Genomic DNA, 15,472 nt, shown 5'->3' with positions numbered 1-15,472 from the left:
CTATTGGATTCTTTGATTATATAAAAGTTAGTAGATAGCTGTTATTATGGGTAGAAGTTATCTAGTAATTGTTTTGAGGTGAGTTTAGGATTTAGAATTTATATCTAGTAATTGTTTTAAGGTGAGTTTAGGATTTAGAATTTATATCGTGTAAAAGTTATTCAATAATTGTTATAAAGCATAGAAATTATTTGGTAACTGTTACAACGTGCAGAAGTTATTTAGTGTGAGTTTAAGATGTAAGATTTAAAATTCATAATATCTAAACATTATTATATTAAAATATTATTTATTAATTTAGTTATTTTTTTTAAATTTCATTAAAATAACTTTAAAATAATTGTTTAAAAATTATTTTGATATAATAGTATTCAGATATAAAGGAGTCTTAGAAAAAATTTATTGTACATAGTTTTATTCTATTTTTTTTTATAAGAGGTTGTTTTCAAGATTTAAACCAAATAATAATTTTATTGTTGCGCTAAAATTTTCTTTCAAATACATAAGTAATTTTTACATGTTATAATAGCTATCGAGTAATTTCTACATTATAAAAACTATGTGATAGCTTTTTATAATAATGTTGGATTAAGGAATAATTTTAGGATAAAATCATAAGAAGCCGGATGTTTTTTGTTTTTTTTTTTAAGAAACACCTTTTGGTGATTTATAAAATCTAGGACGTCCAAACTTTGAAAAAAAATAAAATAAAATTGTAGGCAGTGAAAGTTGCTAGGCTTCAACTTCCGTATCAATAACTATTTAGTTACTGGGGAAGATACAAGCAATGAAGCAGGAATCATGTTGCTGATTCTACTAAGGAGCACTTGCGTTTGGGTTGTCATCACACAATGCATCATACTTTTTTTTTAATTCAACTCTCACTTTTTCTATCAATTGTTAGTCAAAGTTTACAATTATTTTTTTGGACATATCACTGGATTCAAATGAATGAAAATTGTTTCCTGTTTTTTTTTTTTTAATTTAATACATGTCAATAATTATGTCATAGATTTTCTAAGATAGATGGTTCACAATGTCTCAGGTAAAAATATTGTTAAAGAGTTTTTGATATTTTTTATTATTTATTTGAACTAAATTTAATCATTTTAAAGGTTTTTTTAGTAAAAAGATTTGTTTCTAGTCATTGAGATTTTATCATTTTTTTTTAAATCGATCAATTTTCTGTATGAGACTTTTAAACGGCTTGCTTCTATCTAACCTCTTGCTTTTATAGTTGCTATCATAGTATCGTTATTTTCAAAATAAAAAAGTTTAGATATTAATGGAATAAATTATATATGTTGCAGTAAAAAGTAATAATCTTTTACTTCGGGTTCCATCCGAATGGTCCATATGATGGGGAAGGAAGATAAATTGCAGAAGATTTCGGCCAGTACATTGGTCATTTGCATGGGTCAGATGACTCATAATATATTTTTCATACGTTAAAACTTAATTTTATAATTTGTTATAATAATATTACATTCAAGTACTAACTCCGCGGTATAATAAGATTATATATATATGTGACTTCGGATACAATCGATGGAAGAAGTAAACATTGGTTTGATCCGCTTAGTTTGGACTGATTCCCATTAATTAATATTTTAATTAGAGTAAGATTCAAAGTATCTTGAACTTCCCAAATCCGATACCGGCCCCAACAAAATAATAATACTAAAATCTAACGGCAATTTGGCTGGAATAACGCTTCTCGCTATATATTTGAAAGCCATTGACTATTTCTAACTCATGGATCATCTAGATGATAAGTGATGATATACTTGTTACATGAAATCGTGAGGTCAAATCGTAGGATTGTCAGGGTGTAAATCCTCAGATCCTGTACAACTCACCCCACCATCACTTACCCTTTCAGCTGCCGTAATTTACTTTCCTCGTGATGGCCTAGGGTCGGATGCGGCGGGGGCGAGCGATTTCGCCTTTTGCCACATGATCCGGATACTCGGAGGGCTCCCGGGCATCCTACTTCACTTTTTAAGAATCAGGGCACCCGAGAAGCTCTTGGGCACCCAGTGTTGGGTTTTTCGGACCGCGAAAATCGCTTTTTCGCGTCGCGGAAACCCCGAAAGCCCCTAGCCATGGATCCGTGCGAAGAAAATTTACGAAAAACTTACGAGTACGAGTTTATTATCTAGATATACACTTAGATCTACATGTTTAGAAATTTACCCTTGTAGCGAAGCCCTTCGCGTTTCCGCTCGTCCAAACGGTGCCGGATCTCGAGAGTGTCAAAATAGACACTCCTCTAGAAGTATCCACACGAACTAATTAGGTGGAGAGAAACTAAACAAAGGTGTGCTAGCACCCTTGATCAGCCACGGCAAGAAGAGGAGAAGGAGAGCTTGAGAGGAAGAAGATGCAATAATCATCACTTGAATGAAAATGAATCCATTTTCATTCAAATTGTGGCCGACCACATTTCCCAAATGTAACCCCCTCATTAATGCATTAATTTGTCATCAAAGAGGGAATGTAACCTCCATGAGGTGGCACTCACTAGTAACTCCCATGAGGTGGCAACCATGATGATGTGGAATAACATCATTGGTCCATATCAATGCCAACTCACCAATGAGATGACATAAAGTCAAGTCAAACTTGACTTTTAATCTTCCTCTCAAGTCAAGTCAAACTTGACCAAATCTCTTCCATGGTTGATCGAATCCAACCATTTGATTCAAGCCAACTTAATATAATGAATCTAATTCATTTAATTAAATTGATTCAATGAGTCAAAAATCTAAATTAGACTCATTGAACACATGAATCAACTTGAGTCGAACTCAAGTTAACCCAATTAGGATTACTCTTAATCCAATTCGATTCATCAAATGAATCTAATCCTGTTGGTTCATCATACGAACCTAATCTCCGTCTAATTGTCCTAAGTGTGTGACCCTATAGGTTCTTGTAACGTTGGCAAAGCCCTAAACCCATTTAGGAGCATAAGTAATGAGCGGTATCTAGCAACATATCATTACTACCCAAGTTACAAGAAATGTCGAGATCCAACATCACCTTATGACTACAAATTGTGATTCCTCACAATATATGACAAGTGTCCTTCTATCCTAGACATCTAGATTGATCAATGTGAGGCATAGACCGTGTCATCCTCTGATCAATCTAAATCCTGAACTCCAAGTAGACTCAGTAAATCAAATGAGCTCAATATCTCATAATGACTCATTTGGGCATGGCCATGCACTTCGTGGTCTCACTCTATCAAGAATACCGATGTCTATCCCGTCATATAGGAGGGATAGTCCCATCTACATCACTCACATCCCTCTGCATAATTCGTTACATACCCAGTAATCGCCTTTATAGTCCACCCAGTTACGGGTGACGTTTGACGAAACCAAAGTACATAACTCCTTATGTAGGGATCTATAGTGACTTCAGGTCTAAGGACTAATAGTCATACTAATAGCCACATGAGAAAGTATATGACACTCATATAACGATCCATGATACTTTCTCATGGCGGGTCATTCGGTATACATTCTCTAATGTATACCCATGTGTCAACTTGATATCTCTATATCCATGACTTGTGAGATCAAGTCATCGAGTTGACCTACATGCTAGTCTTATTGCATTAACATTGTCCCTGAATGTTAATACTCGACTAAGAATGATTAAGAGTAGTGTTCCCTATATCATCTCACTATCGGTTCAACTAACCGATTGATATAGGTGAGAACCATCTACTCAAGGACATTATTATACTTAGTTTATTTGGCACCAATACAATTAAGTATAATAACCAAAATCCAAATGCCTTTATTTATATAGAATATGATACAATAAGTCCAAAATACAATTATCAAATGATTGACTCTAGGGCTCTAGCTAACACCCAGACTTCAGAGGGTCGCTTATCTCTTTTTTTCTTGGTACGAACTTATTTTTGTTCTTTCTCTTCCTTTGTTTATCTCTTTTCCTGCAAATGAAAGCCCTAAACCCTCTTCACCGCTCATTCACTTCTCTCTTCTTCCACTTCCAATCCCAGATATAGGTTATCTTGTGCAACTCTCAGCTTGTGCCAAGTGAGTTAGGGTTTCCGTTCACAACTGTATTGGATGTGTAGTTGATCATCACAGATATTTTTTTTTCTATTAATATAGAATATTTGATTAAGAAAATCAAGCACCGATTTTGGTGGGAGCACAAACAATATATCAGTTACTGGACAACTATAAATTAAGTAATAATTTTTTTGCTTGATTCTTGAAGCTCACTGTAATCAGAATCTCATCCAAAATATAATATGTCTATAAATTTCTTTGTTCAGGCTAGAAAGAGAAGAATTTTATAGAGATAAATGTAAATTATAAAATAATTACGATAATAATAATAATACAAAATCTAGAAAAAAAAATTACTTTGTAAAATAGGTACGCTGGTGTTGTTTTTTTAAAAATCAGCACTAACGTGGCGTTGATGGTTTTGCAAAACAAGCACCAACGTTGCAGTTCATTTTTCATCATGTTTTATGATTGATTTTGTAGTTGATTGATAGCAGGGCATAGAAGCTAAAATTTTAAGTGCTATTTGGAAGTTGCATATGCAATGATTTTGTTGTTTTGGATGTATTGACATTTGTTCTTTAAAATTAGCACCACATTGGTGATGATTTTGAAAGACCAGCACCAATGTGGTGTTGGTAGTTGATGCTGGATTTAAAAGACCTACACCAAAATAGTGCTAGGCGATGTTGATTTTGAGAGAAAATCAGCACAAATGTTGTGATGGTTTTGAAAGACTAGCACTACGTTGGTGTTGGTTTGGAAAGAAAAACAACTCAACATTTGTGTTGGTCTTTCTAAACCACCACGGTGCTGGTTTTGAAAGAAAACCATTTCAACGTTTGTGCTAGAACCTTAAAAATCAACAATTAGTGTTCATATGATCGATATGTAATGTAGATTTTAAAACACAAGTAGAAAAAGGAGAGTAGGGAGATGACTAACTGTTTAGTTTCGATTAAAATCCAAACTCATTTGCCGCGAGTTGAGAGTTGCACAAGATGATCTGTATCTAGAATTGGAATCGGAGGAAGAGAGGAGCAGATGAGCACCAAAGAGAGTTTAGGACTTTTGTTTTAAGGGAGAGGTGAGTGAAAGAAGAGAACGAGAACAAATAAGTTCGCGTGATGAAAGAGAGATTAAAAAATTTTAAGTTTAAGTTGCGTTAAATGACTACTTAGGCTACGTCACCCACTGTCTTAAAAAAAGTATAGGGTATAATATCAAAATTATGTATATATATATATATATATATATATATATATATATATATATATATAAATAAATAAAGATCATCATCAAACTGATTTATATAAACAAATATTATATTAATATTGATTTGTATAAATTAACATTACCTGGTATGAATAAGAGATGCTTAGAAAAAAAAATTACACACAGATAAGAGATGGAAATAAAAAAATATATGTAAAAGCCACGTCAGATCATCTATATATATAATATTATTTTTTTAAAAAAACTATTAACTTATAAACTTAATTATCTTTATTAATTAATACTGGAATAATCAAACAAACCCAACCAAAATTTTCCATCGGGTAAAAAAATAAAAATAAAAATAAAACTTAATGCTATCCCTTGCTTGTATCGCTGCAAATAGACTTGATAACAGAGCGATGAATCTGGCCTCAATTTCCATCCTCCGAAATGGCTGCGGATAGTTTGACCTTTGTCCGTTTTCTCCTCCCTGCTCTGCTTCTCCTCGTCCTCCTCCTTCTCACTCTGCTCTTCCTCCGCCGTCAGCGACAAAACCACCGCCGTCTACCGCCCAGTCCCCCTTCCTTTCCCTTGTTAGGTCACCTCCACCTCCTCAAACCGCCGATCCACCGCTCCCTCGCCGCTATTTCTTCCGCTCAAGGTCCCGTCCTCCTCCTCCGCTTCGGCTACCGCCCCGTACTCCTCGTCTCCTCTCCGACCGCCGCCGAAGAGTGCTTCACCGTCCACGACGTCGCCTTCGCCAACCGCCCCCGCATCCTCGCCGGCAAGATCCTCGGCTATAACTTCACCTCCGTCGCCTGGGCCCCCTACGGCCCCCTCTGGCGCGACCTTCGTCGCATCATCTCCGTTCACTTGCTCTCTTCCGGCAGCCTCCGCGCCTCCTCCGACGCCCGCACCGGTGAGATCCGCACCCTCGTACGGACCCTATTTCTCCAGCACGGCGGCGACGGCGCGCCGCGGAGGCTGGACATGAAATCGACTCTGTTCGACCTCGCCGTCGGCATCATCGAGCGGCTGGTGGCTCCGCTCGGTGGGGACGCACCCAACCAGAGGCGGATAGTGAGGGAGATAGTGACCGAGGGATTTCGGGAGAGCGCTGCGACGGCGAACGCAGGGGACTACATGCCGGCGTTTATGAGAGCTTTAGCGTGGCGGAGATCGGAGAGGAGGCTGATGAGACTTCAGAAGAAGAAGGATGGGTTTTGGGGTTCTCTCATAGAACAACACCGGGAGAGACAGCGGACCCAGGAGGAGGATGGCGGCGGCGAAGGAAGCAAGACGGTGATGAGCATCATGCTGTCGCTGCAGAACAGCGATCCAGAACACTACACCGACGATCTCATCAAAGGCCTAATCATGGTACACTTTCCTCTCAAATCTTGATCTATGCTTAGCACTTCAAAATCAAACAGGGATCGGATCAAGATTTCATTTCTATCCTACTCTTTTAGGCAATGTTTTCAGCCGGAACAGATACCTCCTCCGTCACGATCGAATGGGCGATGAGCCTGCTGCTAAGCCATCCTCACGTCCTGGAGAAGGCCGCCACAGAGCTCGACGCCAAGGTCGGTCATTCGCGGCTAGTTTCTGAAGACGACCTCCCCAACCTCCCCTACTTGAACTGCATCATCAACGAAACCCAGCGCCTGTACCCCGCCGGCCCCCTCCTCGTGCCCCACGAATCCTCCCAAGACTGCACCGTTGCTGGCTTCGACGTCCCGGCCGGCACCATGCTGCTCGTCAACGCGTGGGCCATCCACAGGGACGCTGCGGTCTGGGACGAGCCGGAAAAGTTCAAGCCGGAGAGGTTCATGGAAGGTGGTGCGGCGGCGGCGACTGAAGGATACAAGTTCTTGCCGTTTGGGATGGGGCGGCGGCGGTGTCCAGGCGAGGGACTGGCTATGCGTGTGGTGGGGTTGACGCTGGCGACCTTCATCCAGTGCTTCGAGTGGCAGAAGGTGTCGCCGGAGGAGGAGCTAGACATGGCGGAAGGGCCGGGGCTCACCATGCCCAAGGCCAAGCCGCTGGAGGCCATGTACAAGCCACGCCGGAGCATGGTGCCCCTTCTGTCGCAGTTGTAAAGGCATCCAAAATATAAAGCCACTCAGGCAGAATAATATAAGATATCACATACCTCCGTCTGGAAAATGAAAATTCCCTTTTATAATATTACTGTATCGCTGTGCATGCATCTCAATATGTATACATGTTTTTCAAAATATCCTAGGAAAAAACAAATTAAAAAGTGTTCCTGACATCTTTCCATAATCGAGCATACAAATCTCTGATGTAACAGGTTGAAAGCTTTTAAAGTATGATTTGTCCGCTGGACATGTTTTGTTGTCAGTGGTACAAACTTTTAAACGAATACGATGAGATATATAAGTGGGTCTCACCACAGGCCGACTGAATTATCGTTCGACAGGGACATTTCAGCTTGGTTGTATTGAATAGAGCTATTTTCATTCACTCGGCTTTATTGTTGTCGGAGGACTATCTTTTGTCCGACTGAACATGCTGTCCGATCGACAGAGACGGTGGTTCGAGAGATTTACTGTTTGTCTCTTAACCCAAGTCATCAGTTTTCAGAGGATGACCATCCGGACGGTCATGCCCGACCGACATTGGAAGCTCGTTCGACTAACTTCGCCTGATCTGTTGACCTGGACTTTTGATTATTTTGACTTTGACTTTTACATCAGCCGCTCTTCCCTGCTTTGACCCATCTTTGATGGGGTCCCTCTTTATCACCGCATCATACTTGAAATCCTATACCATATGAATTCTAAGAACCAAATACAAATTCTAATAGGAAAATACAAGTATATGAACAAGATCTTATTTCTACGAAATCATAGCATAACAAAGTAAAACATAAATTATAACGAAGAACCTGAATGCAGTGGAATTGACATTATTCTTCGAGTAGTGTTCATTGATCTTGTGGTATCCTACAAAAGAAGAAGGTTGATCTTCCAAGAGGCTTAGGGTTTGACGGCGTCGAATCCTCTTTGTCTAATGGGGAACGAAGAGTTGTCAAGAGATCATCTCTAAACCCTTGGAGACCAACCCTATATATAGGAGAATCCGATTCGTTATCATTCCATAGATAATAATGGATCGGGCTAACAGGTTCTGCAGGGTAAATCCAAATATGATAATTTGAAACCCAATGAACTTAAGTTTGATCACTTAAACGAGTTCGGTTCGTATTCATATGTATAACCTACAAATAAGCTCACCTAAAAAGAAATATCTAACAATCTCCCACATGGGCTATGTGTGAATTGTAAATAAAATATAAATATAACTTTAGTTGATGTCAAACTCTATGAGTATAGAATACCCCCGTAAATAATCTGATCCATTAAATTTGTTGGTATACGATTAAAGAAGTCATAACTACTATATATGCATGTAACAAGTCCTAACAGTAGTCACAATAACAATATCATTAATGACATAAATCAAAATGTGAATGTGTAGAGTAAAAATTACAAGAAATGTGATCAATACATGTGAAAGTCTCTGACTATTTTTTTTTTAAAATTATACAGATGTCCTGAATCATAATTGCACTTACAACCATAATATACTCTCAATTAGTTCTTAACACAAGTAACTACTAACAACATGAGGTACTAGTCATATAGTTCTAAAATTTATTTTACAAAAGGAACATTTAACTAATGCAGAAACTGAACTGGAAGGTCTTCAAGTTGTATTGCCTTTGTCCCGAGTCTACTCACTGGTTGAAGTCTTCGGTCTCATGTGTCTCCTCTCCTGTGACAATTAGAGATATGCGTCTAAAGACTTATTACGCTGAAATCGTAATATGAATTAATTAATTCTTAAAACCACGTGTCCTAACAGGAAACTACACTAACCATTTTTAACCCTTAGCTACTAACATTGCATAAGCATCCTTAGAGCATGAACATAACTCTACTTTAGCAAAGCATAAACATGAACATATTAATCGCAGAACCTAATTAATTTCATGATTAAAGCATAGTGTAGGCATAATTAATTTCATGATTAAAGCGAAAGCACAAGCATAGCTTGAAGTATGAGCATAAGAATAATTAATGTGAAGTTCTAAAACCCAATGAGAGCATAACATAAGCATTAACTAATGCATAACATAAGCATGACCAAAGTTTAAACAAGTGCATAACATAATCATGAGCTTAACCATAACTTGAACTTAGCATAATCATAAGCGAAATGATACGTAAGCAGACTTGCTTGTCATAAACCCTGTAGGGTTGGGTGAGCTCCTGTGCTAGGGTCACTGGTCAGACTTTCCCTCATAATATTTGGTGAGCTCCTAGGCTAGGGTCACTAGTCACACTCTCCCTCGTAGGATTTGGTGAGCTTCCGAGCTAGGGTCATTTATCACACTCAACCACATAGGATTTGCGTAAGCTCCCGAGCTAGGGTCACCAGTCACACTCTCTCTCCTAGGATTTGGTGAGCTCCCGGGCTAGGGTCATCGACCACACTCAACCACATAGGATTTGGGTGAGCTTCCGGGCTAGAGTCTCCGATCACACAACCAAGTAGAATTTGGTGAGCTCCCCAGGCTTAGATTCCCGATTCATAACTCCATAAACATACATGACATATTTTCATAAAATCCATCACATATCCTGAAATAACGAACTAATTTAATATACTAAGTTGTCAAAATATGATTGAGTGCATGATATATTAAACCCTGAAAATCTGAAACTAATGTATGCCACAAAGTTATCAAATGTAAACACTTTCATAGCATGTTAACCCTAATCGAAATTCAACTTCTAGCATACAAAGTCATCATGATACATAGCAAGAAGGAGCATAAGCAATAAGCTAAACCTGTGCTAAAAATTACACCTATATCTTATAATGTTACCATGATAAGAAGTAATATGAAACATAGACATAACTAGAACCAATCCGAATCACATAAAAATTAACATGTAACTCATTATGTTATCATGATAAAAATCAGAAGAAACATAGGCATAAAAATTAACATATGACTCACTAAGTTTTGTTTATAGGAAGCAAGAAGAAACATAGACATAACTAGAAAAAAAATCCGAAACACATAATTAACATGTGACTCATTAAGTTAGCATGATGAGGAGCAAAAAGAACATAGGCATAACTAGAACCAAAATCCGAAATTCATAACATAAGCATGTGACTCATTAGTTAGCATGATAAGAAGCAAAAATAGACATAGACATAACAAATCCAAATTCCAAAACCCATAACATAAGCATGTGACTCATTATTTAGCTTGATAAGAACTAAGAGTAAACATAGCAATAACAAAACCAAATTTCGAAATCCATAACATAAGCATGTGACTCATTAATTAGCATAATAAGTAGTAAGAAAAATCATAGGCATAACAAAACCAAATTCCGAAATCTTATATCTAATTAATAAAATTATTATGATATGAGGTAAGAAGAAAATTCTACGCAACTAAACAAATTGATAAGATCCTTTAATGGATCTATTCAAATAAATCCTTTAACTTTATTTCCTTTTTAAAATAAGTTTTAGACTTTTTCTTTTTTCTTCTATATAAGTTTTAATAAGACATTTTCTTTTGAAAATGTATTTTTATTTTATTTTTCTTTTATACATTTTCTTTTGAAAAGGTAGTTTAGGTCTCTATTTAAAGAGACGTTATGTAATTATGGAAACAAGTAATTTCCCTTTTAATTAATCAATTTTATTTGATTATTGGAGGCTGATCCCCTCGAACCGATCACCCTATCCCCCTTTTCCCTTTCTCTTTCGATTTTTTCACGTGATAGACCCCTGAGTTCCTATCAACTTGGTATCAGAGCAGTTCACTTCATCTTCGCCCTATAGTATCTTGCAGCAACTTCAACAAGCGCATGGTCTTAACCCGACTTCAAGAGAAGAAAATTCACTCTGACATGACGACCGGAGGATCTCATCCTGATGCCAAATGGGCTTTGGAATTTGAAGCTAAGCACGAGACAAGGATGGATAAACTCGAAAAACTATGGCATCGTTGGTCACGATAGTGCAAGAATTAAAGGATCGTTTAGAAGTAGATTCCAGTTCAAGCATACTAATCAAAAAGGGAAAAAATCAGCAGTCTCGACAACAACAATATGACCAAGGTGCAAACTCAAATGAAGATCGAGAGCACAACTATCTACGTATGAAGGTGGAATTTCCTCGCTGGGAGAACAACGATCCGATTGGATGGATTTCAAGGGCTGAAAAATATTTCCGCTTCCACAGCACATCGGACAATGCAAAGGTAGAACTAGCATCTATAAACCTCAAAGGTGATGCCATCCAATGGTATGACTGACTTGAAGCATGTCATAGACCTCCAAAATGGGAGGAATTCAAAGAAGAACTCATCAATCGATTTGGTCCCTCCGGTTATGAGAATGTTGATGGAGAATTGACCAAAATTCGACAGACGTCAACCGTACTAGAGTACCAAGGACGATTCGAGAGACTCTCTAATCGAACTCGTGATTGGTCAGAAAAGCAACTATTGGGCACTTTTATTGAAGGACTTTGCCTTGATATACGACAAGAAGTAAAAATGAATCAACCCTGCACCATGAAGGCTGCCTTATCCTTTGCACGACTACAAGAAGAGAAGATCAATGAAGAAGGAAGAAGAAATAACAAGGTAATTCGTGAAAACCCATCACATTATTCAACACCTCGTAGATTGACAAAAGAAGAGATCAAGGAAAGGATGGCAAAGGGATTATGCTGGCATTGCGATGAAAAGTGGCACCGTGGTCATCAATGTAAGCAAAAAAGGATACTGATGATTGAACCAATAAAGAACTCTGAGGAAGAAGATGATTTCGATGAAGGTGAAACACAAGATAATATCAACGAAGTACAGTATGATTCAATGGCAATATCAGTTCATGCCTTAGAAGGACTACAAACTCCGCAAACGATGAAGGTAAAAGGATTCATTAAAAAACAACCAGTAATGATACTTATAGATTCAGGAAGCACCAACAATTTTTTAGACTCAACCTTGGCAAGCAGGCTTAAACAAAAAATAGAACAAGCATCTACATTTGATGTTAAGGTGGCGGATGGAAGATCACTTACAAGTCCAGGAAAGTGCAATAGTATTAAAATTTTCTTACCCAATTATGAATTAATAACAGATCTCTTTCTTCTTCCCCTAGATGGATGTGATGTTGTACTTGGAGCACTATGGTTGAAAACATTAGGAGATATAATATGGAATTTCTCTCAACTAACAATGCGCTTCCAAGATCAAGGAAAAGAAGTTTGCATCAGAGGCAAGAAACAAGATACTATCACACCAATCAGTAGTTATCAGGCAGAGCAGTTATTAAAGAAAGATTGCTCTATTTTTCTCATGCAACTCTCTATCAAAAAAGATCCTAAAGCAAAAGTTAGGCCTTATCGCTACCCTTACATACAGGGGGAAATTGAGAAGATTGTACAAGAGATGCTTCAGGCTGGTATCGTTCGCCCAAGTATAATTCCATATTCTTCTCTAGTATTGCTTGTACAAAAGAAAGACAAAAATTGGCGAATATGTATAGATTACCCGACACTCAATAAAATTATAATGAAAGACAAGTACCCCATCCCCATCATTGATGAACTACTTGATGAATTAGGAGGTTCCTCATTATTCTCAAAGTTGAATCTTCGCTCAGGCTTCCATCAGATAAGAATCCATCAGCCAAACATTCCAAAAACAACCTTTCAGACTCATGATGGTCATTATGAATTTTTAGTCATGCCTTTCGGTTTAATTAATGCACCTTCTACATTCCAAAGTTTGCTGAATGATATCTTCAGGTTTTACCTCCGTCAGTTTGTTTTGAATTTCTTTGATGACAACCTTGTTTATAGTTCATCATTCGAAGATCATTTGTATCACCTTTATAAAGTACTCACTCTTTTGCGTGAGCATTCTCTTTATGTGAAAAGAGCTAAGTGCAGCTTTGGGACAACTAATGTGGAATACCGTGGTGATACAGTAAGCCTAAACGGAGTAGCTACTGATCCCTCAAAGGTGCTAGTTTCAAAGAGTATCAAGGCATTACGTGATGTTCTGGGTCTCACATATGCATTTAGATGGTGTCTTGAAGCAAAAAAGATATTCCAGAATTTAAAGGAGGTTATAATGACAACACTAGTTCTTGCACTACCTAATAAGCAATTTGTGATTGAACCTGATGCATCCGAAGTTAGAATCGGAGAAGTACTTATAAATTATATGATGCCATTCAAGAAAATGTTCCAGAGTTTATTGCTAAACAACCTTGAGAACAAGGTTGTTTTGAAGGGCGGTGGAATGATAAGATCCTTTAATAGATCTATTCAAATAAATCCTTTAACTTTATTTCCTTTTTAAAATAAGTTTTAGACTTTTTCTTTTTTCTTCTATATAAGTTTTAATAAGACATTTTCTTTTGAAAATGTATTTTTATTTTATTTTTCTTTTATACCTTTTCTTTTGAAAAGGTAGTTTAGGTCTCTATTTAAAGAGACGTTATGTAATTATGAAAACAAGTAATTTCTCTTTTAATTAATCAATTTCATTTGATTATTGGAGGTCGATCCCCTCGAAGCGATCACCCTATCCCCCTTTTCCCTTTCTCTTTCGATTTTTTCACGTGATAAGCCCCTGGGTTCCTATCACAAATTCTGAAAACCTCATCTAATCCACCATGTTATCTAAACATACATAACTTATAAGAACTAACTAATACATAGTATGAGATGTAGAATGTGCCTTGCAATTAGGGTAGTTCCGGCTCCCTTTTTGAAGAGGAGGAATCCTTCCCTTATTTATTTACCTCCCTTTTTGAAGAGGAGGAATCCTTCCCTTATTTATTTACCTCCCTTTTTAAAGGATTTAATATAAAATAAGTTAAATCCTATCATGGTTTCATATTTGTTACCAAGTCATCTTAAATAAATTAAATCCTATCATGATCTCATATTTGTTGCCAAGTAATAAATCAAATCTTATCATGGTCATATTTGTTACCATGTAATATAAATTAAATCAAATCTTATCATGATCTCATATTTGTTGCCAAGTAATAAATCAAATCCTATCATTGTCTCATATTTGTTACCATTTAATATAAATTAAATCAAATCTTATCATGATCTCATATTTGTTACCATGTAATATAAATTAAATCAAATTCTATCGTGATCTCATATTTGTTGTCAAGTAATAAATCAAATCCTATCATGGCCTCGTATTTGTTGCCATATAATATAAATTAAATCCAATCTTAGTGTTTTACATAACCGAATGTTATTTGCTAGACATATACATATTTTTTTGGGTATTAAATAATTAGTTAGTTGCATACCAAATCTTGGCTAAATCTTTAAGCTAGAGGTTATCCTAATGAGTATTTACATTAATTACTAAATCATGTAAATGCTAAGTCATATACAAATTTTATATAAAAATTTATATCTATGAATCATATTAATTTTTATATATACTAATTCTTGTAAAAATTTATATCCATGGTCTTATAAATTTGTATTCCTACTAAATAACTATTTTACCTACCAAATCATATAAATAACTATTTTCAACAATTTACTTAATAAATTCTAAATTTTAATTACATTGAAATTAATCCAATGACTCTCCTTTAATAAGAGGTTTCAGACACTATAGCATGTCAATTTCCAACTGGTCCAAAATAATTTAAAAATGCCTGATCATATTTGTAAATATCTTATACTACACTGCAATAACAAATCATGACCCAAATCTTATGATTTTAAAAGGAATCTGTATCATATATTCAAATACCAAATGATAAACAGCAGTAGTAAATCATGATACAATATTCAAAGTGTCAACAAATATATAAATTTCCATTAACATTTTGAACTTTAAGTACGTACAATAATCAAAGTAAAATATTTATTTTTATTAACACAGAGCAATATTATTCTTCCATAAGAACTCCCATATTCACAACATATGCATGAAACATCTTAGACATCAAGTTCTTGATGAGTGGATCTGCCAACATGGAATCTATGTTGATGTGCTCTATTATAATCTAATGACTCTGAACTCTTTCTTTAACCGCCAAAAACTTGATGTTGATGTGCTTGGATTTCAATGA

The 15,472-nt window shown here is 36.4% G+C and overlaps 1 protein-coding gene across 1 annotated transcript; it reads left to right on the top strand.

Moving 5' to 3' along the window:
* The first annotated feature begins 5,625 nt into the window (after nt 1-5,625).
* On the top strand, nt 5,626-7,628 carry LOC122030004 (cytochrome P450 81Q32-like). The gene is made up of 2 exons (XM_042589159.1): nt 5,626-6,656; nt 6,749-7,628. The coding sequence occupies exons 1-2, from the start codon at nt 5,727-5,729 to the stop codon at nt 7,376-7,378; spliced, it is 1,560 nt and encodes a 519-aa protein (XP_042445093.1). The 5' UTR covers nt 5,626-5,726; the 3' UTR covers nt 7,379-7,628.
* Nucleotides 7,629-15,472: the final 7,844 nt, after the last annotated feature.

The sequence above is a fragment of the Zingiber officinale genome, chromosome 10B (genome assembly GCF_018446385.1).
Source record: "Zingiber officinale cultivar Zhangliang chromosome 10B, Zo_v1.1, whole genome shotgun sequence".
In the NCBI taxonomy this organism is placed as follows: Eukaryota; Viridiplantae; Streptophyta; class Magnoliopsida; order Zingiberales; family Zingiberaceae; genus Zingiber; species Zingiber officinale.
This window is presented reverse-complemented; position numbering and strand designations above follow the sequence as displayed.